Source organism: Phalaenopsis equestris, unplaced genomic scaffold (assembly GCF_001263595.1).
Source record: "Phalaenopsis equestris unplaced genomic scaffold, ASM126359v1 Scaffold000101, whole genome shotgun sequence".
NCBI classification, from domain to species: Eukaryota; Viridiplantae; Streptophyta; class Magnoliopsida; order Asparagales; family Orchidaceae; genus Phalaenopsis; species Phalaenopsis equestris.
Window position 1 is genome coordinate 347736 of NW_018164543.1, and position 22354 is coordinate 370089.

Here is a 22354-nt window from a genome sequence, read left to right on the forward strand (position 1 = left end):
AAACTTCATTAAAAAGTTTATCAAAGTAACTCACCCACCTATGTTGAATATCTTTTTCTAAGAAAAGTACTTTTTGATTTTCATCTTTAATACACTTTACTTGAGTTAAATCTTTACTTTTCTTTTCTCTTTGTTTGGCTAGTTTATACATATATTTTTCACCCTCCTTAGTATCTAATCTATTATAAAGATCATTAAAAGCAGAATTTTTAGCATCACAGATTGTTCTTTTAGACTCTCTGCGAGCCGTTTGATATTTTCTCTAGTTCTCTAAGTTTTTACATTTAAACCAATTTTTATAACATAACTTCTTATATTTTTTCTTTTCTTGCACATTATTATTCCACCACCAACTATTTTTATTTGTAAATATTTTTCCCTTTGATTCTCCAAGAACATCTTTTGCTACATGTTTAATAGCGTTTGTTACTTTATCCCACATCACATTTGCTTCTTCATGAATATCCCAAATTTTGAAATCTTGAATTTTACTCATAAAATTAATTTTATTTGTATCTTTTAAGTTTCTCCATCTAATTCTGCAATGATGAGTCCTGGTATTTTTTATTTTACAACTCTTAATCTTAAAATCTAAAACTAATAAACGATGTTGGGTATTTAAATTTTCACTTGGAATGACTTTACAATCTTTACAATCATGACGATCTCTTCTTCTCATAAGAAAATAATCAATTTGTGTTTTATTAGATCCACTCTTATAAGTAATAAGATGTTCATCCCTTTTCTTGAATAAAGTATTAGTAATAACAAAATCAAACGCTAAAGCAAAATCTAAAATAACTTTATCTTCTTCATTAGTTACTCCAAAACCGTAGCCACCATGAATATTTCTGAAATCTTCTACCACTCTACCGACATGTCCATTTAAATCTCTTCCAATAAAAATTCTTTCTTCAAGAGGTATCATTTGTATTAAGTCTTCTAAGTCATTCCAAAATTTATCTTTAGACCCTGTATCTAAACCTACTTGAGGAGAATAAACGCTTATAATATTAAAAATCTTAGTATCAATGATAATCTTAAGGGCTATAATTCTATCACCAACTCTATTAATTTTTACAACATTATCTTTCAAACTCTTATCTATAATTACACCTACACCATTTCTAGTGCGACTCTTACCAGAATACCAAAGTTTAAAACCTAAATTATCAATCTCCTTAGCCTTTTCTCCCACCCACTTAGTTTCTTGAATACATAAGATATTAATTTTCCTATGAATCATAATATCAACTAATTCCATTAATTTACCATTGAGAGTGCCTATATTCCAAGATCCTATCCTAATATTAGTTTCATTAGTTTCATGGACTAACTTCTTTACCCGCATTCGCCCGTAATGTGGGAACCCTTGCTTATTTAACACTACACCCGGGCGCCGGTGTAGCGGCCCTTGCACACTTTTCACTGTATTCAGGCTATACAGCGCGTCGCTTCCAGGGGACGCCCTAGCACTTACACAATGATCAAAAGGATTCATGTCATGATTTTTTCGACAAGTTTTACGCTGGCTGTCGACTACCTAACGCAACCCTCCACTTTTCTCATCCGGGCTTGGGACCGGCAACGGCAGTGTTTAAGTGTCTAGAAGAAAATAAGTGTGGTAAAATTTGTTGGAGGATCCTTTTCTTTGGATATAGCCTAAGATACAAATTTATGCATTTTAGAAGTACCTAAGTGTTCTCTTTTCTGGTGGATTGACGAAAAATTAAGTTTTAATTACGTAGTGAGAGCAATGAGCTTAAGTATGAATGTAATGTAAAACATGTTTGTTAAGTCTAGAGTTCAAGCTTGGCACATACGATTTTATGCGAGAGTTAAAAAGAAGGGTATGAGCGTAATGTTTTTTTTCATAAAAAGTTGGTGCTATTGGCGGTAAGAAACTGAATATCTATTTCCTAGGTTCCATGTATGGGAGGAAATAAAACATGTTATAGTTTGAGATATGAATTAATTTCGGTCACTTATTCTTAATTGGCCAGCCATTGCGATAAACAGCAATTTAAGGCATAACAATAGCTGTACGAAGCCTGCTCTGACGTCAAACAGCCCAAAAGAAGTGCAAATAGAAAGGTAAACCCAGTGCATGTATCTCCCATTAATGCAGTGTTTTGGATTACACAGTAGTATATTCATACGATGCATTAATGGGTTTTCTACCTAATATATGAAGGTCATTGCGTACAGCCCCTCTTACGACCTATGGTATTGCACGTGCATTAATGGTCTTCTTGTATGTATGGATTATACATTATCCTCCATTGTTTGTTATCCTCTTACGACCTATGGTATTGGACGTGCTTTTTTCCTTCTCTGCGAAATTTGTTTCAGCGATTTTTTATTTTGGTATGTCCTGTTCCTACTGGGTTTTTGTTAACCCTACTGTCTATGCAACTGTGAGAAACACATTGAAAAATTATTGGGTGAATGCATTTAAATTCAATTATGAGAAGATGGGTATGAACTGTGAGAAATGTAGTTAACTGTGAGAAATGCCCTTGTTCCTACAGGCTTTGCATCCACCATATATTTTTAACATATGACCATCTTTATTTTTGGTATATCTAAACTTGGCTAGTTCATTAGCATTGAATTTAACACAATGCATGTACATATAGTAACTGATTTTGTTTCCTTTATGAGTAGATGGGAATTTTTTTTAGTTGCTTTCATTTTGTGATGATTCAGTACTTTGAAGGGAGAAATAATGGATTCCTTGAAGGTGTTCAATACCTAATTTGTGCAATGTGAATGGTCAGTACTTGTGAGTGATAATGGGTTTGGATTCTTAGGAAATTTTGAAAGTGTGGACATAACAGTTGGGGATGCGTGACAAAGAACTGGTTTTTTATTTCTGTATTGGTATTGTATGAAACTTGACAAATTCTCAGATAACGGGTTTGGATTCTTGTATTGGTATGAAACTTGCTCTTCTCCTTGAATCACTATTGGGCATGGGTTTTGATTTGGTCAGTTGTTCATCATTCTTATTTCATCAACTAGTTTATAATGGTTTGGTTTACATTGGTTTCATTCAATTCGATGAGTAGTTGGAGGTAAGAATCCTATAATTTGCATTAGTTCTTTTCTGAAGTCTGGTTCGACTGGACTGGATTGGATTAAGCTGATGAATGTATAAAATTTGCTTCCTAATAATTGTTTGTCATTTTCTCTGTCGAGGAATGTTCTTTTTGCTGAAAGAAAGTTAAGAAATTTTATGGGTGTGATCTTCTTATTTTGATTTTCATTTTGTCCTTCTCACAAACATCTTGATCAAAGTTTGTAAGCTTGTTGGGAATTGAAACTGAGAAAACAGATCAGTTTGGCTTAGACCAAATTCTATTCGTTCTTTAAAGTTTCATCATGTTTCTTTTCTCGCTGGTGAAATCTGGATTCATTTCTATAATCATAGAGTATGGTCAATATCAATGGATTGTGCTTTTCTCATTTTGATTTCATCGAGCATTCCTGAATTTATACTTTATTGATGTTGGTTATATAGTAGTGAAATTGTTTCATCAACTACTTCTTACTGCTTTGATTTACATTTGTTTCATTCAATTTGAATGTGCATGAGGTTCATAAAAAGTAATATTGTTTTATCCACTCTTCTCATTATTGTTGAGTCGTCTGCTCTCTATTGTACATGTTGGAATTAGATGAGTACATATTTCATGAAATGCGATCATGCATTCAACCAATTGATGGTGTTAACTTCATTGGCTACCTCTTTGTTTCAATAAAAAAAAGATGAAAGAGGCAGTGAGCACATTCATGCCTCCATTGGACATTCTTTAAAGTTCATTTATCTGAAATTGGATGGTTTCATTAACTGTGTAAGTGGTTCATTGGGCTTAGTGAAATGTAGATAATAAACGTGCTTCCAAACCATGCTGGAATCATGGTTGTGGTTGGCAGTTGCTCCAATTCTTGTTGTGATTTGCTAAGGTTGAGAAGGATGGTTGATAGTTATTCCAATTCTTGGTGTATTTCTTTCAATGACATTGTGGTTTGAAGTTTTTGTGACCTACTCGAATCATTCCAATTGAGAATTGTGAATGTTAAACGTGCTTCCAATGAGGTTTAATAGCATAATGTTTCTTTTGGTTTCAATGGAAATTTCACAGCTTAAAGTTTTTGCTTCCAAACCATATATCCTCCAATGTTATTTCAATGTTTGGCTTGCTTGTGCATGGCCCCTACTTGGTCTTTCCAGTACATGGATCCGAATGGCTGGCTTGTTTGTGCCTGCTTTGGTATATTGTTCTTATGCGTATATGAGACTTTTTGCTTTTATATGAGACATTTAAATGACATATATGAGGCTTTATCCATATATCAGGCATGTATGAGGCATATGTTGAGGCTTTAATCATACTTGATGCAAATGTTGAGACATATATTGAGACATGTACTGAGGCATATATTGAGGCAAATATTGAGGCAAATATTGAGGCATTATCCATATATGAGGCGTTCATGAGGCATATATGACGCATATAAGAGGCATATATGAGGCAGATGTTTTCAGTTTTATTTTTTATTTTTCATTATTCTTTGATTTTTTTTTTAATTAGACTTATTCGTCCTCATTGCACAATGGTTTAACAAGATATTATATGTTAATTTAATTTGTTTAACTATTAATTCTTCATTTAGCTCTAATATGATTAAGATGAATGAAGGAGATCCGTCAGCTATGTGGGATAAGGAAGTAATGAATATTTTTTGCAATCTCGAAATTGAGATCGGAAATAGACCAACCACATATTTTAACAAGGATGGTTGACAAAATATTACGAAGAGGTTCAAAAAATTGACGGGAAGGGATTACTACAAACTAAAATTCAAAAGCAAATGAGATTAATTGAAGGAGTGGAAAATATGGAAGGAGCTGAAACGTGGATCTACCGGGTTGGGTTGGGATCCTATCAAGCGAACAATCAATGCTCCAGATGAATTGTGGGTTGAAAAATTAGAAGTAATAATTATACTAATAAACCCTCTAAACCGCCCTTCTCTATAATGTTACAGGCAATGCCGACAATAAAAAATTATAAACAGTGCGAAATTGAGCCGGAGTTCGTAAATAAACTGGACATAATGTTTAAGGGGGTTGTCGCGACGGGAAAACATGCATTCAACCCAAGCGAGTTGTGGTTTGCAGGCATATCAGATGACTTGCCACCTGAGCAGGTTATAGCTGACGAAGAAGGGCCTGATATTAATCAGAAGGAGATGTAGGAGTCCAGTTCCCTGTCAAAGAGGCCCAGGCTTAGCAGGATAAGAAAAGATAAGGACATTTTCGTGAAAAAATCATTTCATAAACTGATTGATGCTTTTGCAGCTTCGCCGCCTGCCGCTCCCCCTGACAACACCATCATAGACTTTATTGGAGCTTTGGATGTTATTTCATAAGTAGTTGCCGATATACGCTTTCATTCAAAATGTGTCGAAAAATTTGAGGACCCTACCCGTAGGCAAATATTCATGACATTTTGGCCCGAACTACGGATTGAATATTTGTGTGTTTAGGTGGAAAAATGAGTTTGTTTTATATGTTGCTGTCATTAGTTTTTTTTTTTTGATATTTTTTTGGACAGTCTTATTTATTCTCCAGAACAATATATGTAATTACTTTTTGATGCTTTGTAGTCCTTGATATTTTAAATATTTCATTTTGCTACTGTTACTTCTCCACAATTTATTTTATGCTACTACCTTTCTCCTTTTAGGATGGATCCGCAGTAAGAACACCGTAAAAGAATGACATGGGCTGCATTTATTGCGATATTGTTGTTGGAGTACTGCCGCTTCAGCACTGGTCGAATATCACACATGACGTCCTTCTTTGTTGGGGATAAATTGGTGGGTGAGATGCTTTCTGGACATCCGATAAGGTTCAACAACATTTTTCAAATGATTGTACCCATTTTTTTGGATCTCCTTTATGAGTTATGTCTTAACCACCACCTCCAAGGTTCTTCTAGAACAACAACTAGGGAGGTGTTGACTATAATATTATATATTCTCTAACACAATGAATCAGTTAGAGGAGCTGTGAAGCGATTTCAGTATTCCTCAAAAACAATTCGTCGATACTTCTCCAAAGGTATATAAGCAGTTGTGAGCTTAGCGTCAAAAATCATTAAGCCAGATGATCCATTGTTCACTACCACTCCTGAACAAATTGCCAATGATCTTCGTTATATGTCATATTTCAAGGTAAGTTTTATTAGTGTGTTACGTTAACTTCAGAATGTAATGAGTTTCTAATAATAAAAAATAAAATTGGATTGGGGCATCGACGGTTACACACGTTGATGCCCGACTACCCAGCCACGAAAATGTAGCATATATTGGTCAGAGTTATTCAACTACCCAAAATGTCATGACAGTATGTGACTTTAACATGTGTTTCACAATTGTAATGACGGGATGGGAAGGGAGTGTACCCTATGCAATTAGGAATAAAACGCAGTGTTTCTCTCACCCGCCTCCAGGTTTGTTTAGCTATGTAAACCTATTACTTATATGTATTATTTGTAATTAATAGTGTCTTTCATAACAGAGAAATCTTATTTGGTTGATGTCGGATATATGATTCAAAGGGGCTACTTGAAGCCCTATCTAGACACCAGATACCATATTCTTGATTTTGAGAGAGCAAGTGGTACGATTTGTGACAGAAAAAAAAATATTTAACAAACATCACTACTCCTTATGCGTGGTAATTGAAAGAACATTAGGAGTTTGAAAGAAGAAATGAGTCATCTTACGTGATATGTCATCGTATACATTTTCCAAACAGGTGCATATTGTGGTGACCACTATGACACTTCACAACTTTAATCGGACGATATCCCTCTCAATCAGATACAAACTTCAGTTTGGCTGATGACGATCAGGTGCATGTCTCTCCAGAACATTCAAAATTTCTGGTTGGGCATTAATTACCTAAGGATGAGATAGAGGCAAATGAATTTAAAACTCAGAACAGTGGAGGTGTAGTCGAGATGACTGCTTTAAAGGAGTCTATCGCAGATGCTATCTGTGGATGCTGATTTAACTTCTCTTATTTATTTATTAGACTATAGGTTTTTTCGTATGTATTTCGTAGTATTGTGAATTTGGATTTATGATTTTATTAAGAAATTTTTTGTTTCATTAATACTTTCGAATATATCAGAATTAAGTGTTTGAAATTTGTTTTTTATTATTTGTTTTGTTTTTCTTTTTTTTGTGGAGGTGTGAGGTCAGTGATGAATGATGAAAAATATGGCCTTATGAGTTCTTTTGGATGACCGATTCGTTGTTATCTAGTGTTGCATGTGTATTCTTAATGAAGTCAACCCATATCCTCACTTCTTTTGGGTGCATCTGATTATGAGGATTTATGTGGATGATCTTTTTTTGGTGATATACACATCTGACACAGGATGATCATATCCTATTGGTATTGCGTGTGAAATCCTAAAGATGACAACCTTGGTCCTCTTTTCTTCTCAATGCATCGGTATTTGAGAATCTATTAGATGGTTTTTTTTTGGTAATAGGCACATGTATCCCAGGACGATCATCCCCGTCTGTTAAAAGTAACTAACAACTCATTGTTTTTGAAGGTTCACTGTCTCCTTGTAGTGACAAACGCTTGGGTTGGTGTAGTTACTTGTTTGAGGCCGCACACATTTTTTATGCTTTTTTCGTTCGAGACGATTTTCATTTAATTCGGCTCTCTTATAGATTTATAGAACTTCATTTAATTTTCTGATCTGACAAATGATTTCTTTGTTTTTCTGTAGCAACTTGAGTTTTAGGATTTCAGGGACCTCCTGGGTTGTGTTGTGTTACTGCGGATTACTGACTCCCTTATTCATGTCACGATAACCTCACAGCAGTGGGAGACAGTTCTACGGTTGTCGGAGGGGAGTTTCAGCACGCTGCGAAATCTTCCGCTGGGCCGACATTCTAACATATTCCGCTGCTAACAGTGATCGGGGTACGATGATTTCCTAGAAGAACATGCAATTGAGGACATGCGACGTGAGAGTTTTAAATTAAACATTCTAATATTTTTAATTGTAGTTATAATTATATTTCTCTTTATTTTATTTCTTTTAATACTCACGAGAGAGTGTATGCTATTTTTTTGAACTGATCTGTAACGGTTTGAGACTTATGTTTTATCTATTATTTTTCTCATATACGTCTGTTTGCAAATAACATCATTAAACAAGTGTAAAATGATCATTTATCCAACAACAGTTACAAATAAATTGTTCATAATAAACTCCCTTAAACTAAAAGCCAACTTATCTTGATAATTTGGAGATTATCAAATTGTCAGGATGATTTGCTTATCAACAGATCATAAATAATCTGCAGCTGCCCCAAGCAGACCCTTAATTTCAGTTACATTAATCTTTCTATATCCCAAATCCAGAGCGTTTGGCAAAATAAGTTTTAGCTTACAAAAAAATATTTTGGAATAAAAGCACCTTTCATCAAATTTTTTTTTTCTATCCACATTAACCCTTTTTCACCTCAAGCTGTACAGCTAAATATAGAAGGCATAAAAAAATGCCTTTGTCCCAACTATTGCATATTATGCAACCCAATTACAAGTGCTGTATCTGAAACAAAAAACTTTAGAATAAACTTTCTATTTTTGGAGAGCAAACGTCTGACGTGATATATCATTTATGAAATGAAATGGAGAGAGAACTAAACTTTGCTTATTGCATACTGCACCTATTCTTTAACACTAAGATTAAAAATTGATGTCCTAATAGGTGAAAAAGACCGAAAAGTAAACAACTAAACTCATATAATTTAAAAAACGGTTATTAAATTCCAATCTACACAATTTCCAAAAGATGAATGTTCAATATTTTGAGTGAAAAGATAAACATGAAGTAAATTTATTAAACAGAAAATAAAGGTTCATTGAAGGTACCTTCACCTGTTTTATACTCAAACTTATCATCATGGCGAGAACTGACATATTTTTGCTTCTCTTTTTGTCAAGAAAACTAACTGCTCCTAATTTTTCCTATTGCTTGGATGGTTTATTTTCATTTTAGTTTCAATTTCCCCTTTAGGCTTGGTATTTGAGCTTATTAATTTTGAGATTTTTCCATCTTTAATCATTCGCTATAATTTTAATCACAGATTTTTAAATGGCTCGTTAGCTTTCTTGCTGGAGAATCCTAAAACTGGGTTCACACTCTATTCAGTAGTAAAGATAATTGAGATGCTATTATAGAAACTGCTATTCCAGCACAGCTTACTTGCTTTTATGTGCATCGTATGAATACATTACTTTAGCAATATTTTCTGCATCCACGAATATTTTAATAGTACTGTCAGTAATTTATACTTTCTCTGTATACATGATTCATTCACTCTTGAATTTCCCATGATTGGCCTTTGAACTAGGCATTTTTGTGTGTCAATACTAGTATTATCGATCCATTGGATTATCTAGATTTCATGCCTACTTTTTATAGAGTTTATACTCATTACACGAAAATCTTCTTCAGTTATGTGACTATCATATTATAATTTTTGAGAGATTGGATTACTCAGAATGGTTATGCTTGTCGTCATCTGAATACATTAGATAGTTTAATATCCAGATAATTTTGTGAAATCATTAGAACAATCATCATGTAATAGGATTTTCCGTCATCCATATGCCATACTTGGTGCTATAGCCTTCTGGTGTCATGATATACCGTAAATACTAGCTGATCAGGCCACTCCGCTTCTGTAACTATTTTTGTCTCTTTTCCTGGCGAATTACTTGCATTAGGAGGCCTGTAGTAGCGCCAACCATTTCACTGATTAGTCGGAAGTACCCACATTCGTAGTAAAATTTGTGATCCAATGCTTTTGTGAAGTTTTTCATTTCTGTATGGTCTTTCTTTTTTGTCACATGTCTGAAGGCTTCATTTGATATTACCTTTTTTTTTTTTGCTTTTTTTCTTCCTTAAAAAATGTGCCATTTCACAATTTCAATCAGTATGCAATGATAAGCTGCCCATTGTTGATAAGATTGCTGTTGATTAGTAGTTGGAAAATACCTCAACTGAGTCTAGTGGCATGACCGTTATTAACTCACTGTTGTGCAGCCACTTCTCTCGCAGTACATCGCAGTTGTCTCAAATATTACATATAAAGAATGGCCTGCATCATATTAGCATTGAAGTCCTCCTAATGATGCTATTACTTGTAGACATTAAAGCAAGTCGATGCCTGCCACTGCTAGTTCTTCACTTAATCTCGAAGTTATCATTTTGTATATGCTTAATGGTCTCTTTGCTTCATATCTGGCATTTGAAACAATGATTACATCAATATTCAACTTATAAATCTTAATGTTCTTTATTTGCTGTTATGTGTGAGTTGGGATAGTTTTCTGCATACTTTGCGTTTCAGCCGACATCATAATTTTGCTCGGGGAACTACTTTCTGCTACTTTTTAGAAATTTTAATGGTGGAAAATTGTTTTTTTTTTTCAATATGACTTGTTATTATGGTGGCTGTAAAAGAGCTACTATCTAATTTTTATGGAAAAATTATTTATATATAATTCCCACCTCAGCTTCCTAAGAAGTTGTTCTTCGCCATAATTTTGCCATCACCTTTTACAACCACGTTTTAAAAGCTGCAGCCACCCAAAAATAAATTATTTATCTTGTTGCCAAAGCTATATGTGGTTTCTTTCCCTCTTAACTTTTGATGACCAAATAGCTCTCAATACCTCTAGGGGGGCACAGACCTCCATACTTTTTTTTTTCAATCAAAAGCACTAGAGGCTTTTCGTCCAGGACATCCTTCAAACCTGGTTTTCATTCTGTGGTGACAAATCACAAATAACCCAAAACTTTAGATCTGTAGTAAACTTAGTCACACCCTTTTAAAATGCTGGCATCGACTTGATCTTTCTTATCAATATCAAGCTCCAATAACATCTCAACAACAAAATTCAGATTGGTATCTCGATTCAGGAGTTACTTACCTCATCTATGATCCATATTAGCTCCAAGATTTTTATTTATATCACCGTAACAATAGGTGCCTCTCGACAATGAATATACTTTAACAATTTTTCACTTTGGTCGAGGACTCGAGGTCTTCTTTCCATGTCCAATCAAAAGCTTCGTTTGTCCCAATTCCTCAACCTATAAATCTCACCCCTAATCTTTTCTGTTCAAGGCTAACATAACTCTTGTTGTTACATCTCATTTGATTCTTCTAGTTACATTATTAAGGATTGAAGGACCAACACATTGTATCGTTAAGGACTATCCAGTTGATCCTTCCTCCCCCAGCTCTTTGCATTCCAAACATCACACCCTGTTTGTCAACCCATCCAACTCTGCAGTCTGTCATCATCGGTATTGTCACTGTTCATCTAACACAGTTTCTTTTTGTAGAAATCTACTTATCATCAAATCAGCAGTTCGGCATATTCTTTTGACTGTACCTTGCGTGCTCTTGCAAAAAATCACAAAATATGTTTTTTTGGTTTCTTTTATACATAAACCTTTTCCTATAGACTGATTCACACTAATGCATGTTTGCTCTAATCAAGGATAAAATTGTTGATGGTTTTTCTCAAAAATTTTTTGGCTATATACAATGGATGTTAAATTAGAAACCACTTAAAAATTTATTCATCTTAAAGATCTCATTGAAAATCAATTCCATAAAAAAAATTCAAATTCTTTGAACTTATGTGGGTGCTGAATACACTAACCTCTTTCTTAACAGAATTTTCACTGATTATGGATCAATCTTCAACTTGACTGTCCGCATGCTCATGAAAAAAATGGCATTGCAAAATGGAAGCTCTTTTATTGTGATACAGCCACTTAGATTTAAAGATCACAATTAAGATAACCATGTTTACTTCATTAAAAGCTACTCTATAGCTTGAAGTAAACCCCTCCATCAATAGTTTGCCGTCTCAACCTCTGCAACGATAGTATCTCCACAGGAATTGTCTATCCATCTTTGCTTCTCTAAAATATTGAAAAACTAAAATTTATTTGCGTATTTATATGGATGATTTTCTTTTGATCGAAAATAATGATTTGTCGCACTCATGTCATGGTGTGTTAAGAAACCACAGATAATTGCTCGGTCTGCTACCAAGGCTGGAAAAAGAACTCTTACTACAGCAACTATGGAAGTTATTTGGGTGTAATGCCTTCTTTAAGATTTTAATTTCTCAAATTCTCAACTGGCTTAGTTGGCTGGAAAATGCGTCAACCATATCTGATAAATTGGCCATTATTTCCTGACCATTGTGCAGCCACCTCTCTTGCAGTGCATCACAGGCATTGATCTATGGCATGATAACCATCTTTCTGTGGTAGATTTCTGTCTTAATTCTATAAATGTGGTCTCTTCGTGTTATCCCTATGAAATGACTTCGAAAAGCTGCTAGTGATTTCTCTCCTCCATGTTCTGTATTTTTTCCTCTCTTATTTTCTGTGTAGCCTGCAACTAGTATTTCTAAGCTCATATTTCAACATGCATAATTTTTTTTATAGAAATCTGTATATATAATATTCGCCTGTTCCTTAGCTCAGAGTTCAGAGAAACTTGTCATGTCAATGAGAGAAATGATAACTTTTATTTCACCATGTTATATTATCAAACGAAGCCTAAAAATGTGTTTTGAGCATTGTAGTTCTATCAGATAATAGTTTTTGAAATGTTGCAAAAACATAGGCTTTTGTTAAAATTGATTCTAGTATTATCGACCTTATTATTTTTTTTTAAGCAGAAGTTGGGTCAGCATAGAAATTTTTGTAACTTAGCAAGGGAAGCTAAACATAAATGTTGCAACTAAAATCTCATTAATATTAGCATGCATGCGTCTAGTGGCTTCAGCTCATAGTTTTCTTGTTAGCTTTTGCAGAAAGAATGGAGGGAGAGGAAGGATGATTTTAAGAAGAAAGTTCGGCGCATCGTGAGGCAGTCCCAAGAGATGCTATGATTATATAAAAGCCTAAAGACCTCTGCTGTTGTAAGTGGAGCTAAAAACCAAGCTGCAGCAACTTTCTTTGCTCAAGCAGAAGCGTGTTTGTGGGAGAGAATCATTTGGTTGTCGATGTCTTTTTGGATGTCTTGTCGTCTTCTATATGTTTGTGTAGAATTTATTGATGTTGGGTTTCTTAAGGAGAGACGTTACTTGGTTATAATAGAGAAATAGCAGGTTTCATGTTTTACATGTTTGATGAATTGAATTGGCGAGATTTATTTTTACCGTCCCCACTTAGTGGGATAAAGGCTTGTCTTTGTTGTTGTTGTCGACGAGTGTATTGAAAGAGTTAACCATTCTCTATTTTTTTTTTTAGATTATTGAATTGTTAATGCATAGTGGCATTGAAAATAATATTAAATTATCAGAGTAAAAAAATAGCTTATTTTAAACTAAACTTGGGTTTTGCTTCTAAATGGCTGTATTATTTTTTATTTTTATTTTTAATTTGGAAGATAGTTTCTGTTGCAGGAAAAATAATTTCTTGGAAATTTTTTGGTAGTGCAAGCAGTTTAAAAAACTCTGAATCAATTTTTTTAGATTATTATATTTTAATGGAAAATTTGAAAGAATAATAGCAGTAAAAAAAAGTTATTGTGATTTTAGAAGTAGGGTGATGAGGCGAATGGCTTCTAGTGATTGGGGTAGATGACTGATGGTTATTAGACTTGCAGGATGGGGGAAAGATTTAACATGGAAACCTGTAGTTTGGGCAAGTGCCCCTTGCACTAATGAGTGCACATGTAGACGATAGATTAGTGATTTTGATGAGCGGCTCTGATGGGCAAGTTCTCATGATGAATGGATCTTCAAGCTAGGCAAGGGATTTTATTGGCTGGGCGAGAGGCCTGGCAAGTGAATCAATAGTCTAGGAGTACAGCCTTATGGGCTAGGGTGGGGTCATAATAAGTGGACCCACAGGATAGGCGGGGCCACCCATGATAAGTGTGAAAAATAGTATGAATATTTGATACTTTTTTACATTGTGCGTCAATTTTTTGTTTGTATTGTTTTTTTTTTGTATATTTTGTCTATTTATACAAATATATGTAGAACATATTATTTAGAAGATAATTGTAAACATGCTCAATGCCTACCTCTAAGTACATGGTGCTGGGACACTAGTTTGATAATGCCTCAACATCGATGGAGCAACGCAAAGATGCCCAAAGAGGATTTTTTTTGTGTCAAAGACCCAATGACAAGATGGTACGATGCTTGAAACAAGCATCTCAGTGCCCGCACAGTAGCACCCTGACCCTAAAAAGGAACAACCGTTACACCCAAACCCTAATTCAAAATTCAGAGATCATAAAAACTTGTGTTCAGATCCAATACTGCCACGTCTTAATCCCGTAAAGCCACGTAGTAACGATTTGCGCTCATCAATGCCTTCAACTTGGGTTGGTCTAGTGACGGTTGGACATAAATTCCTAAAAGAAGATATATTTTGGACAAAGGGAGGACTTTGGCAAGCTTTTAGGAGCCTTCATGATTTTTTATTTTTTATTTTTTGCTTTCTTTGTTTAGGGTTTCACTTGTGGGTGTGAAATGAGAGCTTGTATTGAGAGACATTGCAAAGGAAGCAAGTGGATGACCTAATTGGAGAAGGAAGTGCATTGGAGCAAGGATTGTATTTCGGGCTTTATCTTTCATATCCTTTTTCTTGTAGAGTCTATTCTTTTTTTAATGGGAATGCATTTTATTTTAGACTTATGTTGTGGAACTAATTCTTTTGTTTTTGTGTGTTGTTCAAGTAAAATTTAGGTGAATCCATGTTAGATACATAGGGATTAAAGGCAAAAATTGATGTTTTAACTTTCTAAACCTCATTTACATTTTGAACCAACCATTTGGGGTGTTAAAAATTATTATAATATAGAACTTTCAAAAGAAGACTAAAAGTACAACTAAGTTAAAATACAAATATTTAGTGGAATATAAATATTGCCAAGAAGTATTTGCAATCTTGTTAGGGGAATAGGTAATTCTTAGATTCTTTTGAGGTTAAGGAAACTTAACCATAATATGATATTCAAATGCTTGTTAAGTCTCGGAAAAGAAAAATAAGAAAAATTGTCCATTATTGTCAACTACTTTAGAAAAATTTAATGGAGGATCACGGAATGTTGCATGAACCAATTCAAAGAAATTTATCAAGTAATGGAACACACTTAATCCTTTAGATTAGACGCTTTTAAATTAGACTTTAAAAATATTTTAAAATCAAATCATTTGAATTAAACAAGAATTAGAAGATTGGTAATTATCTATTTTCATAATTTACTTGTTTCTCATGAGATTGATAACGAAGACTTAAAAATTCATATTTTATTTGGTCAACATACATACTTACTTGATTAACTTGTACATCACCGCATTACAAATTAAGTTTTTGACATCGTTGTTGAAGAGCAAAGTTATATATTTTTTTTCAATTTAGATTAATATTAGTTGAAAATTTTAAGTTTAAGTTCATTGTTGTAGGGATAATTGTATTGTTTCTTATTTTATTTCTATTACATGCTATTACATGATTGTTGTGTTTAAGTTGCAAAATTCTATAATTGATTATATGAAAATTTAATTTATGTGGAGTACCGTCACAATAATACATTGTTACTGCCATCGTGCAGCCTTAATAGTGTTGCACTACGAAGAGAATGACAAGATTAGATTATTAGGGATTTTGCCAACCCTATGGAAGAAGAAATACACTAGAGTATCAATAAACCTACAATTAAGGCCAAAACTTTTTTCACTCAAACCTGTAATAAGACAAAACATTCAATTTAGTTATTCAACGATAGAAGACCTAATCTACACAAAGCCTTCTTTTTGAAACTTTGTGGGACCTTTAGATGTTGTAGTGTCTCAAATGATACTATTAGGCTTAGGTTGTTTCCCTTTTTCTTTAGGGATAAATCTAAGATATTACTTAACTTTATATATCTTGGACCGATCACAATCTAGAATGAACTTGCATATAAAGTCCTTATTAAATACTTTCTTCCGTCCAAAATGACCAAACTTAGGAATGTGATTACATTCTTCGCCCAAATAAATTGTGAGGCTATTTATAACACTTGTGAGAGATTTAAGGTTCTTCTTAGAAAATGCCCACACTATGCCCTACCCTATTGGTTAATTATACAAATATTTTATAACGAGTCAGTGTGATCATTGATTATAACAAAAGTTGCAGTAGAGGGTCTTTAAAAACAAAATTATTCGATAAGGCCTATGCAGATATTGATGAAACAATCACTAATAATTTTCAATGGACTTCAAAGAGAGTCAACCCTAAGAGAGTGGCCAATGTATACGAGCAAGATGTGTTATCCAATCTAAATTTACAGGTAGCAAATTTATCTAAGAAATTAGGTAACTTATATTTGAATTCAATATCAAGATCTCTAATAATAATGAAAATAGTTATGGATAAGTAGGAGATCCTAGTATTATACATGTGGTGTCAATGAATGACATTAACAATACACACAAATATGCCATTTAAACATCTACATGAAAAATAACTAAAATGCATGGAACACTTGGTGGGAAAGTAACCAATAGAATACCTTAGGCAACTAAACAAGCTGAGGAATAATTTTGCAAACTTGAGATTCACTTAAACAACTAGATTCACTTTCTATTTGAAATTTAAAGGAAAAATTAATTATTTAATATTACAAATAGGCAATCAATTGTACAAATAAGCTGCAACAATAAAATACATGGAAAATTAATTGAGGCAGTTAGCAAATTCTCTGAGTACTAGACCCCAAAGGACATTACTCAGTAACATTGAAGTGAATCCAAAAGATAAAATGAAGGAGCAATGCAAAGCCATTATGCTTAGAAGTGGAAGGGAGTTAGAGTGTATGACTAAGGAAGAGACTATCTTAGAAGAGCCTAAGCTTGAGAGACTTAGTGATAAATCTACACCATTTCTAAGAAATGAAGCCCTATCTCCTAGAAAAGAACTTAAGAGATCACTTCCATTTTTCTCTAAAAGGCTTCAAAAATATAAGTTGCATCGATAGTTCTCTAGAATTCTAGAAATACTAAAAAAATAATTAACATCACATTTGTAGAAGTTTTAGAACAAATGCATAGTTATGTAAAATTTATGAAAGATATCCTTAATTTAAAAATGCAAACTAGGTGATTATGAGACTGTGGCCTTAATTGAGTAGTGTTATTCTATAGAAAAAAAAATTTCACAAAAACTGAAGGATCTAGGTTGTTCCACAATCCTTTGCATTATAAGAGATAAGTTATTTATGAAAACATTATGTGACTAGGGTGATTGCTTCAATCTTATACCTCTACCCATCTTTAGGAGTTTAGGATTTTAAGATGTTCAACCTTCAAATGATCCTCTTAATTAGTTAATAGTTCATTGGCATATCTTAGGGGGGTTATAGAGGATGTCCTAGTCAAGATAGATACCTATAACAAATGACACCCTTATTTCTTACTTTTTAGTTGAGTATTAAGATCACACCAAATATTTTTTGCACCATAATTTTATGACAAGTCTACTTTCACAAGTCCCTGTAAAACATTGTCTTTAGAAGAATGTCTTTTGATTTACGAAATGCTCTTGCTATCTTTAAAAAGTGCATGATGCCCATTCTCTCTAACTTCAATGTTGGGCACCTAGTTTTTTTTTTTTTTTGGGGGGGGGGGGGGGACATTTTTTCCGTGCAATTTTTTCCGGCTCTTCATCTTGGTTTACAAAGGAAGTTATTCTTTGGGCACATAGGCGCTAGAGTGAGCTCTAGCTTTTCCGTTCTGCTGCCATTCATGCGGGTAAAAGGTCATTGATTGGAGTGCCTAGGAGCCAGGCTTGGGCGTCTACTTTCCAACTACTTAATTTTTAGTTGAATTTTGGGTCAGGTGTTGCGGCACTAGACTTGGAAGACTAGGCGCTAGTCCAAGATTTAGTATCCATTTTTTTTCATTATATTCTCCCATATTGACTTCTTACATTACATATAAAACACAAATATGATGTCAAAGCATAAATAAGAAGACAAAGAACATAAGAATATAAGAAATATCATATTATATTTTCTACATATCAGATTCTCTCAAACTGAAACGTTACTTGCTCTCAAGTAATTCAATAGCTAAAGTTGTACTTTTTAAAAATTTTATGGCAGATTATGATTTTTGATTCCAAAGTGCTGATGAATTGAATTTTAAGGTTTAAAAATATATAAATTAAGTTTTAGGAAAATTGTTAAGGTTATGAATACTAGATCACAATATGTAAGCAAGGCTCCTAAAATGAAGAGAGGGTCTCCTCCCCAGTGGAGTCGCCAGATTTATTTTGGTCCTTTTTGACTTGGACTTACTAGCTTGTCTAAATTTTATTTTATGATTGTATTTTCCAAAGAAACTTTTTCTAGAATCATCAAAATGATTCAAACAAGAAGAAGATACAGAAGAGAAAAATAAAATAAACTTATACAAAAAAAATGAATATTTTTATAAGATAACATTCGTGGAGTAGATTAAGAGTGTATGCTAAAAAAAAAGGTCAAATCACCTTGAAAGCTTTTACACTTACAGGACCAATATAAATATACCACATATATAATCGGAGGACCAAAATTTTATATTTTGTTATGGGTTCAGAATCAACTCTCAAAGGGACAAGTTCTTTTAGCTAATTACATCTTAGGAAATCCTAACAGCCCTGTTGTCAAAAGAAGAAAAAAACATCTAATTCTTTATGACCCTACTTGGATATAATGAATATAATTGAGACTTACATCTTCCAAGAAAATAATAAGGAGTCCTCTAGAATAAAGGAGAATGAATGACACATCTTCAAAGCTGAGTCACCCCAAAAAGAACTTACACTTTAACGGCCTAGTCATTATAGAAAATATCCTAAGCATATGCTTGGTCAATCAGTTTGGAAGCATAAGAATACTCTTCCTTGGAACCTAAAATATAATGCAATTATTATCTAGAGAGTTCCTTAATATGGAGGCTCTATTATATGACTTGGGATAAGCTCGTGCAACATAAATCATTTTAAATCTACCCTGAAGGCCAATCAAGGACTGCAAAGTTAGAAAATAAAATAATCATTTTAAAATGTTACAATTTTAATATTAAATTTTGACTAGATGATTCTGACTTTCTATATATAGAGATGTAAAATGCGATGTATGTGATTATATTTATAATATTTCAACATGGGATACTACGCAAGTATACGTATCGTTATCAAGTAATATAGAACTTTCTGATTAAATCCCGAATATCAAACCCACGGAAGGATTAGTTTTATATAACAAAATACTTAGTAATATATATTCTTACTCAAACTTAAGATGTTATAATAGGAATAAAAGTTTGATTCTTTTTGTAATTTTTGATAACTTAAAATAAAGAAAGCAACTAATTAATTTAACTAAAATAATTGCAAGATGAAGGCAATATAAGTAAAATACCTTTTTCCATATCATGAATCAATGATAAACATAGGAATTCAGTTGTGGAAGTATGCTAAACGTGTTGTGTCAAATAGGAGCAATAATATTTTTTACCCTTACTAGAGTTTTTACAAAGAACATTTGTTAATCTATAGTTTGAATAGTCTTGAAGACAGGCTAGACAGGGAATAAATAGTGTTGAAGACGATTTAGACAGGGAATATACTATCTCTCACTCTAGAGTTGCCTCTTCTCCCTCCACTTAGGGGCTAACATCTCGTAGGGGCTAACATCTTGTATCAAAACCTAAAACTATAAATCAAATTGGGGGCTTTAGTTTGTCACTCTAAAGTCCTCTAATTCTACACCCTTAAAAATATATTTCCTTCTAAAGTCCTCTAATTCTACACCCTTAAAAATATATTTCCCTATTTATTTGCACTCAACCCCATGAACTACATTCTCATTCATGAAATTAATATGCAACCATTTGTTGACTGAGACAAAGACAATATTATCTCGGATCTTACATGTTCTCAAAATAGGTTTTAACATTTTAATTGGTCAAATCAAAAAGTAAATGAAGTGCAAAGTCTTGAATCATCACAACTTCTTCCAACATTGAAGTTTAATACTTCATAAAACTTCCTTTAAACATTTAATCACTTGTCATTTTAATGAAAAAGATAAAAAAAAACAACTCAAAATTCTTGGAGAAAACACAACCACACATGAGTTTAAAAGTAGAAATCATGCACACAAATAAGAAATCAAAATTAAAAACCAAGTGTAGTCACAAAGATAAACACTTATCTCAAATTCTCTCTACCAAATGTCTTGAAGTTCCTTTGAATTCTCTTCATTCTCTCACAATACAAACTAACACTCAAAATAAAATAAAATAAAGTAAAGGTCGCTGGCGGCGGCAGCAGTTGTAAATTTTGGTGGTTGGTTGCTGGTCTCCTCTTTTGGAAAATCTAAGTCTATTCTTATAAAAATCCAAGGGGTTCCCCGGTGTCTCTTCAAAAAGGTGTCCCCATTCAATGAATCTTCTAGAAGATACCTCTTTATAAGCCAATTGAATGAATTTTCATGTCCATGGGCTATTTCTTACATTTTTATCAAGGATTGCTTCAAACACCTCTTCAAAATTTTGCTCCAATTAATATTTTGCTCCAATAAATTTTGCTCCAATTAATATTTCTTCAAGTAACTAACTTTGGCGCTCAAGCGCAAAGTACCTGTCGCTTAAGTGCGGATGCTCTAGTGCTTAGGCCCCCTCGTTCATTTTTGCACATTTCTTCATTTTTGCTCCAAATTTGACCTTTTTTCACTTCTTTTAGCATTTTTCATCCATTTGATTGTACCTACAAGAAAAACACACAAATACCTTTCATTAAAGTGAAATATCTCAAAAATAGGTATAAAAATGTGTATATTTTAGGTGTATCACTAAACAAAATCTTTTATTATTAGGATTTTATAGAAAATTGATTTTATCCTAAACAGCCTAAACAGATATGTGAGACAGCCCTAGAAAAATCACAAACATAATAAAGAAAAAAATTTAAGACACTGCTTAAGGGAAATACAAATGCCACATGGAAGAAAATTTAACAAGTTGGGTGTTACTGAGTTGACAACAAACCTCAGAAGAATAAAAGAATTATGGTCAAGCTTCATATATACAAACTTGATCCTACTTTCTTTACAACAATGGATACAAAATTAAGGAATGAGCCATAGGCATGCTATTTCTAGTACAAATGCCAACCTATGGACGCTAAGAAAATATAATAAAAATTAAAAAAAAAAAGACTCAACCTGTAATTGAGAGTAGTATGGGTTTTCTAATATAATGCATAACAAATCATGCCCAGTAGAAGGAGAACTAAGCAACATCTACTGAAAATATATTAATTTAAATCAATATGCTTCTTCTTATTGGACATAACTTTCTACAAGAAGACTGCCCTTAATATACCATTGCATTGATTTCACATTCAATAAACACATTCAAAAAGAAAAACCATAAAATATCTAGGTAAGCGCAAACTAATGGAACAATAGCCAAATATATGAAAACCTTATCTACATTCTACCCTACTATAAGCAAGCATTTAAGCGGGAAGTGCGTAATAACGTACACCTAAGTGTATATAAGTGAGTGTGTGGTTGAGACTATTCATATGATTTTGATGTGGTCAGCAGGTCTGACCACGTCTTAAGGATTCAAGTAACTTAAACTACTCTTTGAAATAGTGGTTTCCAGAAAAAATAGTGTTTACAGAAAGAACTAACTTATGACCAAAATATTAGATGCTATCATTTAAACAAAATTTGAAAGATAATTATAGATGATAATACTCATAATTTTTTTTTTAAATTATGACCTCACAAACGTGTTTTAAATAATCAAAATGACATATTTTATATCACTTGAATCCTTAGTACAATCATACAAGAGTTGTTTATAATGCAATAATTTGCATTGCTCAATGAGATATACTCTCAAATAAATTTGTTAAAGCATTGGGTCTCTCATATAAAAGTGCATTTGTCATCAAGGTGCCAACTCTCCTAAAACAACATGTAAGTGGTAAGCTAGGTGAGAATGGAACATAATGCAAGGTTATTTACATTATAAGAGTACCCAAGCTAGTTGTGCTGATCATAATAATGATAGATGATAGGCTAGGTGCGAGTACTATACTAGGTGCAAGCACTCAAATCAAAATAGAGATAAATGATATACTAAGTGTGAGTATTATACTGGGTTCAAGTACTGAAATCAAATAATATGTAAAGTAACCTGAAA

At 33.2% G+C, this 22354-nt stretch overlaps 1 protein-coding gene across 3 annotated transcripts in view; it reads left to right on the forward strand.

Annotated features, from left to right (window-relative positions):
- LOC110020570 (ubiquitin-conjugating enzyme E2 7-like) overlaps positions 1–13347 on the forward strand; it is a 42211-nt gene extending 28864 nt beyond the window's left edge. Inside the window, exon 6 of one of the 3 annotated variants that reach the window (XM_020718712.1) lies at positions 12947–13347. In XM_020718712.1, the coding sequence (XP_020574371.1) occupies positions 12947–13033 (87 nt within the window). In that variant the 3' untranslated portion in view covers positions 13034–13347. Of the gene's footprint in view, positions 1–7823; positions 7881–12946 lie in introns of those variants that run through there. The other 2 variants (XM_020718715.1, XM_020718713.1) reach the window with 2 other exon arrangements.
- Positions 13348–22354: the final 9007 nt, after the last annotated feature.